This window comes from Polyergus mexicanus, unplaced genomic scaffold (genome assembly GCF_030449975.1).
Source record: "Polyergus mexicanus isolate NDT 795.1 unplaced genomic scaffold, iyPolMexi1.0 SCAF_25, whole genome shotgun sequence".
Classification (NCBI taxonomy): domain Eukaryota; kingdom Metazoa; phylum Arthropoda; class Insecta; order Hymenoptera; family Formicidae; genus Polyergus; species Polyergus mexicanus.
The window spans coordinates 728,646-744,342 of NW_027223345.1; the positions used below are offsets into that span (position 1 = coordinate 728,646).

Below are 15,697 nucleotides of genomic sequence, written 5' to 3' on the forward strand. Positions count from 1 at the left end.
AATATGCATCCTAGTCCTTCCTTCCTGCCCTCTTAGGTCATTTACAAGATGCAGATACGCCAGGCACCCCATGGCATCAGGGGCACCGACCATACTAATAGAATAACCCGCATTCTGTGTTTCACAGAAGACTATACACCCGTGCTCCTCCCGTTTGCCCCTTTATCCTTCATCCTTTTCCCATCCCCATCCCCCGGTTTAACCGTCGAGTTCGTTTCTCCTGCGTTCGACAAACGCCTCGCTGTGCCTTGCCTCTGTTCACACTGCGGAGTTGCTTACCCATCGATTAAGTAATTATCGAGGGATTGTAGTTGCGAGAGGGAAATTGGGGGAATCGATGCCGCGTTTATGAGAGACATACGCTCTAATGCTATTAGAGCGGTATATTGTTTACTCTGGCCAATTCTCGATCGTGATAATTCGCCTATTAATTATACAAGTGTTATAACTGTCTGCGACTTACACATTATCCGAAGAGAGACCGGATTACTGGCGGTCTTTCCCTCGCTGTTCGCCGCAAGACAAGTGTAATCGCCGGCGGAGTAACGTGTCAATCCTTGAAGGACGAGAGAGTGATCGCTGAGGACTACGCCCGCCGTAGAATTATTCTTTAATTCTTTACCCTGTGAACACGTGCAATTTTGCGTGATTGTATCGTAATTACAATGTAATTTGAAAAAAAAAAATACTCGCGCACTAATAGAAGTGAAGTGTAGTGAAAAATTACGCGAAATGACGAAATTACGTACGGGTGTACGACAAAACTGCAAATATGCTGTAAGAATATTTCTTCGGGTCATCATCGCGAGAGACACGCGGGTGTGTGTTACTTACGTCCTTGAACCAAGCAAGCTTGTACACCTTCGGATTTGCCCGTACTATACACTCAAAGTACACGTCGTCGCCTTCTTTGATGTCGTCCGGATTCAACGTTTCGCCCATCCTTAAATTGACCACGGGCTGATATTGTACGTCAAGCCGCCACTTATCCTCCAGCGCGCTGTCAGATATAGCAGGATTTTCCGCGCGGCATGTCAAGTATTTACCGTCGTCATCTATAGTTGGCACGAAGCTGAGGATACTCAAACTTTGATTGTTCTCGAGCGGATACTGCAATTAAATACGCATATTGGATTTTGGAGTCGATTCGTTCGACCTAGTTAGTACACGAAATCGAATATACGCATTGACTTATTTAATTTATCGAATAAATCGGACTAGATAATTTTACGTCATCGATTTAGAGATCAGCTGTTTCTGTGAGTAATGATTTTTTAACGTGCATATTTCGTACAGCGATTAAAAAGTTTGTACGATTAGCGTAATCGCGCGCGCGCATTCGATCTGTCAGTCGCGTAAACTAATTAGCACATTAACGTGCTCCGTTATCTTCGCATGATTCGTAAGCGTAATTTGAATATTTCTCATTTCCGCCGTTGAAAGCACCGTTTCATTTTTCACGCGGGTTCGCTCCGCTAATATTAATTTAACATCGTTGGAAGCTGTTAGACCAAAGTGATGCCGAAATAAAAGAGCACCGGGGATTAACGGTTTTTCAAGATTTATGATGCTTAGAGCAACGACGGGAAATGGTGGATGAAGGGACCAGGACACGCGGATCCTCTCTCCATCACGGCTTGTGTCCCTCCCGCTTTCACGATGTCATTTTAATGATAGCACCATCGGGCATACATATATCGGGAAAGCCACGTACCGGCATCAGTATCGCGAATACGATGAATGGAAGTAATGGTTCGTCAGGATGAATGTGGCGTTGCTGCCTCTCTCTTTCTTTCTCCTTTTTTTTTTTTTTTTTTTTTTTTTTTTTTTTTTTTTTTTTTTTTTTTTTTTTTTGTAAGCTTCGCTGCGTTGCACTTTCAGTGCACCTCGGTGTGCGACGCGATCGAATTTCCCGATAAAACCCTCTGGACAGTCCAACACACGGGCATCGATATATCGTGCAGAGGTAGATGGTACGTAGTAGAGTGACGTTACGGTCACACTGTTCGGATACGTCGGTCGAACGTTACCAACACGATATTTTCTAACTTCTCCGCTTTCTAAGAGGATTCCCGCGTGATGTGACAAAAAAAGATTTTACTTAATCGATTTTGCGCGAATGAAATCTCTCATAAATGCGACAATATCCTGATTACTTTTCGACGTTTCGTCGCAAAAAGCGAGAAATCGCGAAAGACATATACAAATATCAATTTTTTTAGTATCATAATTTATTCATTAAGATCCAAAGATAAAAAAAATGCATTTTTTTTATTCGCATCACGTGTCGTACATGAAAATGTTCCTTTTACAATTTGTTTAGGATTTTCGATTGGAAACATATCGGAAAGAAACCTTAACCTTCCGAACAAACATATTTATCTATGTAGCAGCAGGGAAAAATTCATAATATATAACATAGTATGAAATATTCTTGTGTGTTGTAATAATTGTCACAAGTACTTCAAATATTTTAATAAGGGTAACGTCGCTCTGTCATCGTAAAATCCTGATATGCAAAAGTGCTGAATACTTTCATCAGCGAAGCTTATTCAATGCGTTTTTTATAATACATAGATAAAATTAGCGTTTCATGCGACGTGTATAATACAATAATTGACAATGATCAGAAATGTTGCATATATCATTTAATGATATCTCTCAATGAGTGTTTTATTTAACGTTTAAATTGTTAAATTCCGATAAATGACTTGCGATACGTCACACATTAATTCAGAAGGGATAACAGGAGCAATGTATTTCAGTGAATTTACGATTGATACAATGGTAATTTATTGAAATAACACGATACACAATCGATACGTATGTGATACATTTTTATGTGAAAGGGTAGAACTCTCTCGCGAAGTATACACGGCGGCGAAATAGCTAGCGACCAAGTTGCTTCTTGAGGCAAGAGGAGGACAGTTACATCTGGTGAGACATTTTAAAAATTTAACGTTCTCAAGCATTACTGAAACATCTCGTGGTACGTAGGCGACGGTATCTTTACGTGTCGCGCGTATCAAAAATGAGAAAAGAAAGTTAAACCTTGAAAAAGTTTATCAAGTAAGGATCCACTGGATCGCAAACTTTCGTACTCACTCTGTCACTGCGAAGGGAGAAGGTTTCGGGGATTGGGGATGAAAGAACGCACGAACGAACGAAAAAGGAGGATGCGCGAAAAGTCGCCCGCAAGAAAAACGAAATAACTGCATCGTCCTAACTTCTGGACGAATCGTCGTAAACTGCGGCAAGTCGCGGGACGTCGATTTTAAAAATTTTTCTCCGAATTGTATAACGCATTTCAGCGACGTTTACGACGCTAACCGTCTTCAAGATCTTCGACGATGCTCACATCCGATCGGCAATATCATCTCGAGAAACAATCTCGGTGCAATTTTTCCAACTCGAATACTCGACAGGATAACATTCCCAATTCGCTCATAAAATAACATACGTATTTAAATTTTCGGCATAATATTAGTTTATTTTATATATCATGGCAATCTTGATCCGATTAAATATAGTTTATAATGAGAGAAGGAGACAGATGGAGAAAATTCTGCAGAGAAAATAAAGCGAAAAGAAATGTTTACCGAAAGATACTCGAATTTATCCACTCTCCATCTTATTTGCGTTATTTTATAAGAGCATTATAAATTTTGGTCGTAAAAAGTTACAGACCGAGCGCTGACATTTAACATCTTCAAATTGGGCCCGAGAGAACTTTCTACTAAAAAAAAAAAAGTGTTTTTTTTTCCCTTCTCACATTTAAGTGATGAAGCGCGCATTAATTTTTTATAGTGATCGCTATTTTCGTTTTTCATAGCAATTTTATCGTACGTAAGATAATTTACATACGGAAAATATATATTAGACTTACGGCTTGAGCCATCTTCTTGATTGGCTTGTTTGCTTTCCACCACGTGATCACTGCTTCTGGCCGTGAACCGCTCGTACGACACTCCACGTCGTAATTTTTGTCGGCTGAAACTCGCGCTTCCTTTGTCAAGATTTGAACTACCAACGGTTTTACTGTAACAGTAAAATATATGATGGTTTTCATATAATTGTTAACTATAGAATACGCAGTATCGTTTTCTTAGCGCTTTCAATTTAATCAAAGAGAAACGAGATATTGCAATATTGAACAAAAGCAGAGAAGCTTTATGTCTCGACGAAATAGTTATTTACATACTACAAAATTGTTCACTTATTATCTAAAATTCAAGCGACGTGTGTTTTGCTTTTACGTAAAAAGAAAAAAAAAACAAATATAGATATTCTTGCATTATCCATTTATAATATAAGGGATATATTTTTTATATAATTCCCATTTATTTTTCCTTTTCTTTCTTTCTCCATTATTTTATATAAAAAGATGCCTACTGCAAACATAAATAAAGTTTATTGCTAAAGACGGTATACATAGCCAAGTTTTCGCGAGGCCGGACATTAATTTAATCAACTTTATGCGCGGATCGCTATTGTTTCGAAGTTGCCTAGCGAGTGAAATGGCGAGAACGGTTTTCTATTATTACAAAAGCATTCGTTTTGCGCCAGGAAAAATCCGGAAATAAGATTAAATGGTCAGAATAATAACGATACCGGAATGTTAATTCTATAGGAAATTAACGAAAAAACGTATTCGCAAAATCATTCCGAAATTTCGTTATTCGGTAAATTTAACGATTTTACATTCGCTTCGCGATTTACAAAAGGAATTAAAGAGGATCGTCGCGAAGTCGCAAAGTCGACATCACAAACCTTGTTCTTCGCGCGACAATGATAAATTTTAATTGTTTAATTCGCAAAGTCGCAAGAGAGAGAGAGAGAGAGAGAGAATCGTATTTTATATCGTTTACTATTGTTGTAAAAGATCTTTGAAAAGACGAACGTTTACCTCGTAACAGCACAAGTTACCCTTATCGTTCATCCTTAACGCATTATTTACTCGGACATATTGTACGCTTGTAAAATACTCTGTTCTTGTTATACAAAATTCAATCATATAACTCGTACACAGTTAATTTTCGTAATTGATCCCTCAATCGCAAATCAACTCTTTTTGTTAGTTATTATTTTAAAATCCACTTTTGCTGGAACATCTACGATCTCCTGTATTCCAAATAGTTTCAACGATCTTGATACTAAAACGATACGGAACGATATGCTTTCTGACAGAATTAAAGTCTCAATATTAAAATGCAATTGTATTTTCTCTCTCTCTCTCTCCCGTAGATGACCAATATCTGTTTCCGATATCAATTTTATTCTCTCTCCGGCCTATATTTGATGCGACGGTGATTTAGAAATTTAATTCCATGTTTTTTTAGTTTAAATGTTACGATTGTATTGATCTAAGAAACGCACGAGTTTAACCCCAAAAGAATAATAATATATTATTTTGGAAATGAGCATATTCCGAAGAATGATTATTGTCTATCAAACGATAACTGTGTCGTCAAGTCTTAAGTATCATTACTTTCCATATAGATCCATCTTTGACCCTAATGTCACAATTATTAGATGTACAACTTTGCTTCCGCTGTTTTCCTATAGGTGGCTTTAGCGGTAAGTAGCGGTCGAAATAAATAGATCATAGACGTCGTGCGATAAAGTTGGGCACCTGTCAACATAACCCCATAGAAACATTAATCGATTTGTGTCTGTGTCATAAAGTTATTCTCGATTGAAAATGTCAGTTTACGAGCCAAATTCTCGTCGTTTGCGGGAGGTTTTAATTTTCTGCTTCAATATGAAGAAATCTGCGGCTGAGGCTCATCGAACGCTCTCAAATACTTATGGTGAACTTATTAGTGAAAGAACGTGTCGCGAGTGGTTTCAACGCTTCAAGAACGGTGATTTTCACGTCGAAGACCGGCATAGCGGTGGAAGAGAGAAAGTTTTCGAAGATGCAGAATTGGAGGCATTGCTTAATGAAGACTCGAGTCAAAGTTAAAAAGAATTGGCACGATCATTGGGAGTGGACGATACTTTGAATCATAAATATATAACCAGTTTTTTACAATAAAGCCTCGAATTTCGGAAAAAAAACGGCGGAAGCAAAGTTGTACACCTAATATAACGAATGACTGTAACATAATATGAAGAAACCTAATTCCGTATTTACAAGATTATTTTCTTCTTCATTTTGTTCTTGAAACACTTACATAATATGTTAATGTATTTGGGCCGCACGTGGCGCGATTATTTGATACCCGTATTGATCGCAAACGATAAAGCTATCTGTAATATTACGTTGGTGCCGCGCGCTCGTCCTCGTAAATTCCAACGCACGCTTATGCGCCGCCACGGCCAGCCACTCATACAACCCCTAATTGCCATTAGTTGGTAGCCACTTCTCCAAAATTGGTTCCTCCGTTTCGCCCTGTGCCCTCTTCCTGACATTCACACTCACCCACATATACACATTATATTGCACACGCACAAGCATAATATCTACGAACAGCTTCGATGGTCCTTGCGTCACTCTCACCATATATTTGCACTTGTAGAAAGTTTCATTCATCCGAATAATTAACTTTGGCGTCTACTAATCCGATGGTCAAGGATTTACTTGAATGCAAACGAGAACGCCGTGAAAGCCGCTTTAATGCGCACATGCAACGAAGAATCGGCATTATCCGCTTCGCAGATAAACGTTCTTCGTATATTAGCGACGTCTTGATAAAGATTAATATTAATTAAAGCATATCGATTAGGTTCGAGAGTAATTTAATTTTGGATAGATCTGAGATATGTATGAAGACCCGGTAGTGCGTGTTGTATCGATGGGCGTATCATTCGCGATTGTGCCTTATTTTTGAGAATGAGCAGAAAGGATTGTCTATTTTCAACGTTCATTTTTTTTTTTTTTTTTTTTTTTTTTTTAAAGTGCAAGAATACGAAATATCGATGCGTTATTGGCGAAACCTGAAATCAATGATTCTCAGTACGATATGAGTAGAATCAAATCTTCGACATTGTGGCTTTATCATCATTCGCAATTGAACAATCGTCGAAAGCTTTGACAAATTGTTCTACTCTATCAACCGTATTAGGTGTCGTGTTTGCACGCTTCTATTGTTATCATGAAATAGCTGGCTAGTTTAATTCTCGAGTATTTACGTTTGAAAATTCGAGATGAGACAGACACGTTTCATAATAACAAAAAAGAATGTTGCAGCCACGAAAGAAATCTTAAATTATGCGTATCCGACATATTTTCATCCTTTAGCGATAGTGATAAAAATACAGCACCAAGATTGGAACTTAGCGGGTCAATCACAGCCTCCGTAACGTCAATATAACGGAGAGTACCGCAAAGAGAATCGTTCCTTCTTCATATATTTCTATGCGTAAAATCCGACTCGTTTTATCGTTAATCGTAATGTATACGCATCAAGTTCTACTCGTATATTATCTGACGCGCTGCAACTAACAACCATCGGTGAGCGACCATCTTGTGAATTAACGCTCGCTTGCAGATCGAGCCTTAATGGTTTCACGCGTGTTTACCGTAGCGTTATCGTTTGTTCGAATAATTCCCTGGTGGAACGAGTCGACGCCCCCGATAGGCGCACTTATCAAACCCGGCGTTCTTCGCACCTTCTCATTTATTTCCAGGCGGTTAAACGGCCACCTGCTCCGAAAAGCGCGCCGCGACTCTCGACCGAAATCAATGCCTCGTAGATGCGGTCGACGAAAAACACATGGCGAAGAGAAATCCTCTCGGCCTTATCGGGGAAACCAAATCGAGATAGCCCTCCTGATGAATGACGATGAATGTTCTAGGCGGCCATAGAAAAAAGCCTCGCGGCGGAGGAGGGAAGAGGGTGTGGGAGAAAAGAGGGACGCGAGATTATTAATTATTATATCAAGTGAACGGCCCCGAGACGCGCATCACCGCGCACGAATAAACGTCGGTGAGTGGAGGTGCGTGCTCGTATGCGCGGATGCAACAAATTGACGCAATTGCAATTGGCAAGTCTAGCGAGCCGCATGGTTACCGCATTGATGTCGACTTTAATTTTTAAGCCGGCCGGCGTCACATGAATCCGGCGCCGCGCGAATACGCCTCTCGCCATTTGTGTTTCGCTCTTGCAAAAAATTGATGAACAAAGCGCGCAATTTGCATGCTACGATGCGGGCATACCAGGTCACTCGAAAAGCTCCCCGTCACGGTTAGTCGCGTCACGCATTTCGTGCCCGCTTACTTACCTATTCTTCACATTCTCACCGATCAAATCTCGCTGCAGCGCGATATCGTAAAATGTCGAGAAATTACAATTACTTAGTCTTTATAATTGATGTATTGTATTATTATACCATATATGTATGGTAAAAAACTTTTCTCCCTTTAAAAACTATTCCTTTTTAATTTTAAAAAGATTATTATAAACCTTCGCATAAAACACAGTCTTTAATTAATCTATTATTATATACCTATGTAAAACTTTTCTCTCCTCGAAAAAGCTATTCCCTTTTAATTTTCAAAAGATTATTATAAATTTTCGCACAAAACACATTTCTCTCAAATCTCCAGCATTAGACGTAGAATTGTCCAATTGAGATATTAGACAACTGAGATATTGTACAACTTTACTTCCGCCGTTTTCCTATAGATGGCTTTAGCGGCAAGTAGCGGTCGAAATAAATAGATCATAGACGTCGTGCGATAAACTTGGGCATCTGTCAACATAACCTAACCCCGTAGAAACATTAGTCGATTTGTGTCTGCGTCATAAAGTTATTCTCGATTGAAAATGTCAGTTTACGAGCCAAATTCTCGTCATTTGCGGGAGGAGGTTTTAATTTTCTGCTTCAATATGAAGAAATCTGCGGCTGAGGCTCATCGAATGCTCTCAAATACTTATGGTGAAGCCGTTATTAGCGAAAGAACGTGTCGCGAGTGTTTTCAACGCTTCAAGAACGGTGATTTTCACGTCGAAGACCGGCATAGCGGTGGAAGAGGGAAGGTTTTCGAAGATACAGAATTGGGGGCATTACTTAACGAAGACTCGAGTCAAAGTCAAAAAGAATTGGCACGATCATTGGGAGTGGACGATACTTTGAATCATAAATGTATAACCAGTTTTTTACAATAAAGCCTCGAATTTCGGAAAAAAACGGCGGAAGCAAAGTTGTACACCTAATAGAAGCCAACGGTTAAATCATGGCGATGAAAGATATAACTCGTTCTTCAAAAGTATTTAATTTTTCACTAAAATTTCAACGTGATTTATGCGACAGCAATTAAAAATGAATTTTGATACGCATTCGAGCACGCGGGAACGTGCGCATGCATGCTTATTATTATTTGGTCTATCGAACGAATTCGACGCGCGTCGCAATGTATGAATTAATAGGCATCACCCGCGGGATTGTACGAAATTATTCGCATACGAGAGTATGTCCGCGTATCTACTGTACTATCCGGTTATATATCGCTGATATAGGACCACGCACATTGTCCGCAAACTACCTATCTCGCATAACTATGGAAAGCTTTCATATATTCAATTCCTTCGAATAGAAGCAATCAAAGTCATTCTCCGTGATCTGTAGAAGAAACAACAATTTATATACACTAGACGTAGATCGATTTTTTACATGCGAGTTGTAGAATCAAATATGGGCAAAAATTTTTATACTGAACGTTGCGTCTTGGATAGCATAATTACGTTCAACTTAGATTATAACAAGGACTTGTAGTCTTTAATACAACGCAAAAAAATTCGGTCTAGCCAAAGATTAATTTCTAATAAAATTATACGTACGTGCGATCAATGCTTCTATTTGCTATTACTTTTTTATATTACTATTAATCGTGCTATTGAATAGAGTTGGCGTGCATCTATTATATCGTCACGGATCGCCGCGTGTCTCCCCCAATGCGATACCGTGCACGCGAGTCCGTAACGCGCGATCGGCGAGATCAATCGGCTACGAATTAGCGCCTCTTGCAGCTACGTCGGAGTACTAATGCTTTCACGCGTGTTTACATTAACGTTATCGCCCCGTAGGTTCGAACAGTTTCTTCCCACCCTTGCCGTTCACCGCCAAGTCTGAAACGACGTTACTCGGGTCATTACAAGAGTCGAACCCCCTCACCACTTATGCGATATCTTGACGCGCCAAGAGTACCTTCTTACCCTCCCTTCATGCGGGGGCAATTAACGCGCTCGCAGACGCGCACACGCACACGCGTACATAGAGAGAGAGAGAGAGAGAGAGAGAGAGAGAGAGGGCGGGGGCGTTCTCGTCACATCTATCGACCACGGTCTTGGGGCAACAAGAATAACACACTCGAACATGGACGCGCTGTCGCACGCCAAGTGTTGACGAGGAAACACGAAATCGAAGCTGCGGGCCGAGAGACACGCGATTCACTGATCCGTCTTACGAGAGGCGTTACTGTTATCTCTATCGGTTAATCTCGGCCGGGCGACTAATAGGTTCAGCTCGCGAATACCTTGGCCCGGCTAGGACCACTAGTGAAAAGACCTTCGGTACATGTTTTTCTATGACCGTTGAAGCGATTCGTCTATGATGTAGGTAGGTAGGTAGGTAGGTAGGTAGGTAGGTGTGAGAAATGCCTAAAACACTGGTCGCGGAGCAAATAGAAACATCGACGTATGTTGTATTAGCGCGTTAAGGATCAGCGACACTTTATTGTAAAAGTTCTTGTGACGTTTGTGCCGTTTCCATAAATAGAAATAAACATTCATTCAGGGAGATATCATCCTTAGATAGGAAAATACGTGAAACTAGGCTGGTGTTAAATGTTTCTCTTTCGCAAAACGCATCAACTTGTCGGTGGAGTTTCACGTTTACCGCAACGCGCAAATGGAGAACTCTCGTACCTCTCGTAACTCTCGTTATGCACGCGATAATTGCGTACTTACATTAATGGTTACATGGAACTACGTATATCCAGCACTTTACGTCCACTGGGCACGTTTACGTTTAACGACCGTTGCTATAATATAGCAAAATATGAGAAAAGGTAAACAATAATTTGCCGTACTTCCCCGCGAGATAACTATCGAAAGCAAAAACATTATATAAAAACAACGATAATTATAATGATTTACATATAATATAAATTATATTTTTGTACTTTGTGCGGTGCTATCTCATTTCAGAATATGTATTAGTCATATGAAATATTTGAGCGAACAATGCTAACAAGTTTCACATTCGTAGTATTCACATTTTCGACTTTGATTTTTTTTTTTTTTTTTTTGTTGTTGGGGGGGAACAAATTGAGCTAGATACGGCGTCTGTTTGATAAATTGCTATTCCTATAAAGAACACGCTAAAAAATTGCATTGCAAGAGCATGCAATATTACAGAGATTGACAAAGTGAGTCGCATAAGTAGAGCATTTCTTGATCGTCATTCACTATGGATGTACATTAAGGTAATCGGTGGTTCTCGTTTTAAGCGTCACCGAGAAAGGTGCCTTCGCTTTTTGCGCGAGCGAAATGATCGACATGCTGACTCAGCGCCAAAGTTATTACACACAGTCAGAACCATTCTCTCTCTCTCTCTTTATCTCTATTCTCTTGTTTATGTAAAAACACTATTTTCGGATATACAGTATTTACAGCAAACGCAATTATATCCTCGATCTCGCGTGACGCTGAACGAAATTATTACGTGGCACCGGATGGAGTCTGTGGGGATCCATTTTTACGTTGCGGACTGAATCATTTGGTTAATACATACCACTATGAAAAGCAAATGTCGCATTGCAAATTTAGAATTACGTTATCGTGATGACATGCGTGAACGTGATATTTAATGCCGCGCGAAATTGGATCGTGTACGAATTTGAGAGAGACGAAAGACAGAAGCTAAAAAACTAACACAAAACTGCTTTTCATTAAAATGCATTTTCACCGGATGGTACGAAAAAAAAAAAATAAATAAATAAATATCGCGAAAAGATAGAGTACAGAAAATTGTCAACGACTTACGATTCACGTTGAGGATGAGCAGCCTGGTTTGCGGTGGCACCAAATTCGTGTTACTGGCCTGACAGATCAGCCTCGCCTTGAGATGCTGTCGGCCAATTTTCGGATATGCCAAGTGGTTAACCGTTATCCCGGTCTCGGCGTTGTAGCGATAGGATTCGTCTATCACGGTGTTGTCGAGATACCACGTCAGCTTCGGGGGCGGTTTGCCGCCACGTACCTCGCAAATCAGGTTCACGTCGTTCCCCTCGTTGTACGTCTCCTCAATGCCCCGGAGTTGCCCAATGTTCTTCATCGCCTCGTTCAATATTATCGGCTTCGACGGTGACACTGTGCGAACAGCATGCGTCGTTAGAATCCAGCGCGGGTTATTAATCGATCGTTTGTCAAGCGAAGCGACAGTCAGCGCGGAGAGATGCGTATGCGGTCGATGCGGTAGAAACCGAGAGGGAACTTTGGCTCGGTTGTAGCAGAATTAACCGTTATAATGGGCCCCAAAACAGGTCATAGTTACGAAGTATAGTATATTACCGCGGCGAAGCTCTCAGTTTGCGGAGCAAACCGCGCGGCTTACGCCGGGATTAATTTATGCCCCGGAAAGCACCGAGTTCATAAGTCAACGCCCACGAAATGTATCGAGAGCAAATGTATACGTAAACGCGCCAACTTTACGCATCGCTTGACGAAATTGTACGTTTATTATATTTAGCGTTGTTTAATTACGCGTCCTATATACGTGTATGCGCGTGTGTATGAAAGCGTTCGCTCTCTCAAAGCTGCTTCTTGCTCCGATACTTTGACGCGACCTCCATTAAACCGCGTTTCATCAAAAGGACCGACTTTAATTGTTGCGTGATCGCCGGGTTGATTGAGTTTCACCGCGATACAATGCGCTCACCTATAACGGTTAAGTTCATCTTTTGTTTCCGCGTCGGCGAGTTTCTGAAGTCCACCCGGCACCGATAGATCCCCTCGTCCACGCTCTGCAGCCGATCGATGCTGAGGTGAGCTGGATTCGTCGCTGACATAAAAAAAGCTCTTGGTCCCAATGCCGATGGCGACGACCAAAGACGGGCGTCGCTGAACTGCCGACTACCGCGTACATCAAAGCTACAACAAATCGATTAACTTTCTTGTTACTCTATCTTAAAGAGTCTATCTTTAACGATTGCACATTCACTCTGCGAATTATTATGATGTTATGATGAATATTATGTGCGTATTATTATTATTATTATTATTATTATTATTATTATTATATATATATATGCTGTATTTAATTATACTTGTATATTATATAATATGAAATTTCAATATTTTTCGCTAATATGGAATACTAGAATGTTTCCGATAGAATATTCGTTCCTCGTAATAAGAGTCAATTTATCGTGGATAATTACCGCTTTGCTCGTTATTCGTATCAAAAACTGTGCCAATTTAATTACGTAATTTGCGATGTAATTGCAGTCAATTGAAACAGCTATGCTGACGACGTTATTGAAAGCTTGTCGTGATTGAATTAATTATCAGTTACCATAATAAATGAACGTATTCCTGAATAGTGAATGACAGAATATATGTATAATATTAAACATATAACATTTAAAAGATTTCTCTCCTCGGTTATAAAAACAAATATCTTTAATCGTGATGATAAAATTATAATCAGTATAATTTGCACGATTGTAATTAAATTTGCGCGCGCGCGACGAATGGAATCTAATAAGAAAATTTCATTTGTTCGTTTAATTACATACGCAAAGCTTTTGCAAATGAATGTGAATTCAATCAATTTGAACCGGTAGTCTAAAAAATTAAATTTAGAATCTTTATTGTTCGCAGGATTCAAACACATGTCGTTCAAACACATTCCTATCGCGATTAGCTCTGTTAGAAAACCGTTCGCGGAACTATGATTCGAGGCTAGTAGTCGGATGGATACGTCTATATACATGGGAGTCACATGGGAACTGTTCCCAGTGCGTGATTGCATATTAAGCATCCGCGGATGAGAGCAAGGACGAGAACAAAAGGAGATGGATTAAAGGGACTGTTGGATATATAAGAGGGTTCGCGCGCGTGACGGAAAGAAGAGGGGTAACTCGAGACGAAGGAGTAAGAGAGAGAGAGAGAGAGAGAGAGAACGTAGGGAACAGAGAACACGACTGAGCTTTCCAACGGCTCCCCGCGAGCGACTAAAAGTTAAATTGCGTTCCGCGACTGCATGAGAGTTCGGATTTTCGCCCATGACTGAGTATTCCCAAAGCTATCCCATCCTCGCGCTCTTGCTTCCGCGGCATTGACGTTGAAATACGATTTAATTCTTCCACTTCGCACCTTCAACAGACGAGATGGGACGCTTCTATAACGGACGCTACCGATGTTGCGCGTATGGTACATCCGTCTCGTTTTGTCATAGATAAAGCAGCCCTTGGACGCGGTCGGGTACAACTCCGGTTCGTCGAGCGCGAGAACGACCCGCGGATATAACACGTTTGACCGACTTTTCTCGCGAGCGATAATCTTGAAAAGCGATTTTCCCATATCGGTCTTCCGACCTCGGGCTCCTTGCGTTCGTCGACGGCGGAGCGACTCTCAAGATCGATCGGTCGCCTGTCTACTCACCCGACTCGTCGATCACGACTTGAGAGGCTGATTCGTCGACACCTCTCCGGAAAGGCATCGCCTGCAGGCGTTTCTTCGTTATCTTGGAAGATTGCAGTGTAGATTAACTCTGTGTTGCTCTTTACAATTCGCGAAAACGATTTGCGGATAAAGTGGCACCCGCTCGATCAAAAATTCGATAAATCTCGTATCTCGTATCCTCGATTGTATCGTAAATTATTTTTGTAAAGAGATAAAGGTAATATAAATTTTCGACAATCTATTGAAAGACGTTTTCAAACAACACTCTGCAAGAGTAAAAACGTGTCCTTTGTTTAGCTATTATTTTCTACTACATCGGGAACTCACTAAAAAATCGATTACTTTATAAAGTCTCACACGAGGGAAAGAATTTACCAGGTCGCTTCGGTGGCTCTAAGTGTCTTGAAACTTTCCTGAGACAGAGAAGGTAGAATGGGAATTGAGTGGATTCGATTTTGCAAAGTGTTATCTATTATAGGTAAAATGCGAAGACCGCCCGAGAGATTGTAAATATTACCAAGCGTTTTGTTCCATCGAGACGCTGAGTGCTCAATATTATAGAGTAATATTGAAACTCAAAGATCTCTAATGCGATCGCGATCAAATATTATGAAGAACGTAGTCGATTGTTTGACTCTCCCTATCCCTCTCGCCTAACTAAATGAAAAATTAAACGAACTCCGATATAGACGACGCGAAAAAATTCCATCATCTTCAAGGATTTATGGAAATTTTATTGAACCGTTAAAATTAATATGGTTAAATAAAAGTGTGAAAGAAAACTGCTTGTTCTTTAGTTGAATAAGTAAAACAGCTTGATAGGAAATCCTGATGACATTTAAACGTCATACGGATTATCTGTATCGCAAACGAGACGTTGAATACATTCGCAAGAAAGGGATCTAAGAAAGGGCTGTGCGCGCGATCGTGTCCACGTAGTCTCGCAGAGTTTCCTTTTCTTAACGGTCTAGCGTACGATAAGCGGGCACGATGTCACGTAATAAATATTTTACTCGGAAAGGTCCCGCGAGAAGGTATGAGTTGACGCCAAGGGAGAGAGAGAG

General features: G+C 40.4%; 1 protein-coding gene and 1 long non-coding RNA gene across 2 annotated transcripts in view; one reads left to right on the forward strand and one right to left on the reverse strand.

The window, feature by feature from the left end:
- LOC138943131 (uncharacterized) overlaps positions 1 to 15,697 on the forward strand; it is a 344,651-nt gene that overhangs the window by 96,277 nt on the left and 232,677 nt on the right. The window lies entirely within an intron of this gene.
- LOC138943240 (neural cell adhesion molecule 1) overlaps positions 1 to 15,697 on the reverse strand; it is a 101,490-nt gene that overhangs the window by 19,085 nt on the left and 66,708 nt on the right. The window contains exons 3-7 of the mRNA XM_070313849.1: positions 12,886 to 13,097; positions 11,991 to 12,317; positions 3,887 to 4,038; positions 835 to 1,110; positions 464 to 623 (exon numbers count right to left, since the gene is read on the reverse strand). Coding sequence (XP_070169950.1) covers positions 464 to 623; positions 835 to 1,110; positions 3,887 to 4,038; positions 11,991 to 12,317; positions 12,886 to 13,097 — 1,127 coding nt within the window. The remainder of the gene's footprint in view (positions 1 to 463; positions 624 to 834; positions 1,111 to 3,886; positions 4,039 to 11,990; positions 12,318 to 12,885; positions 13,098 to 15,697) is intronic.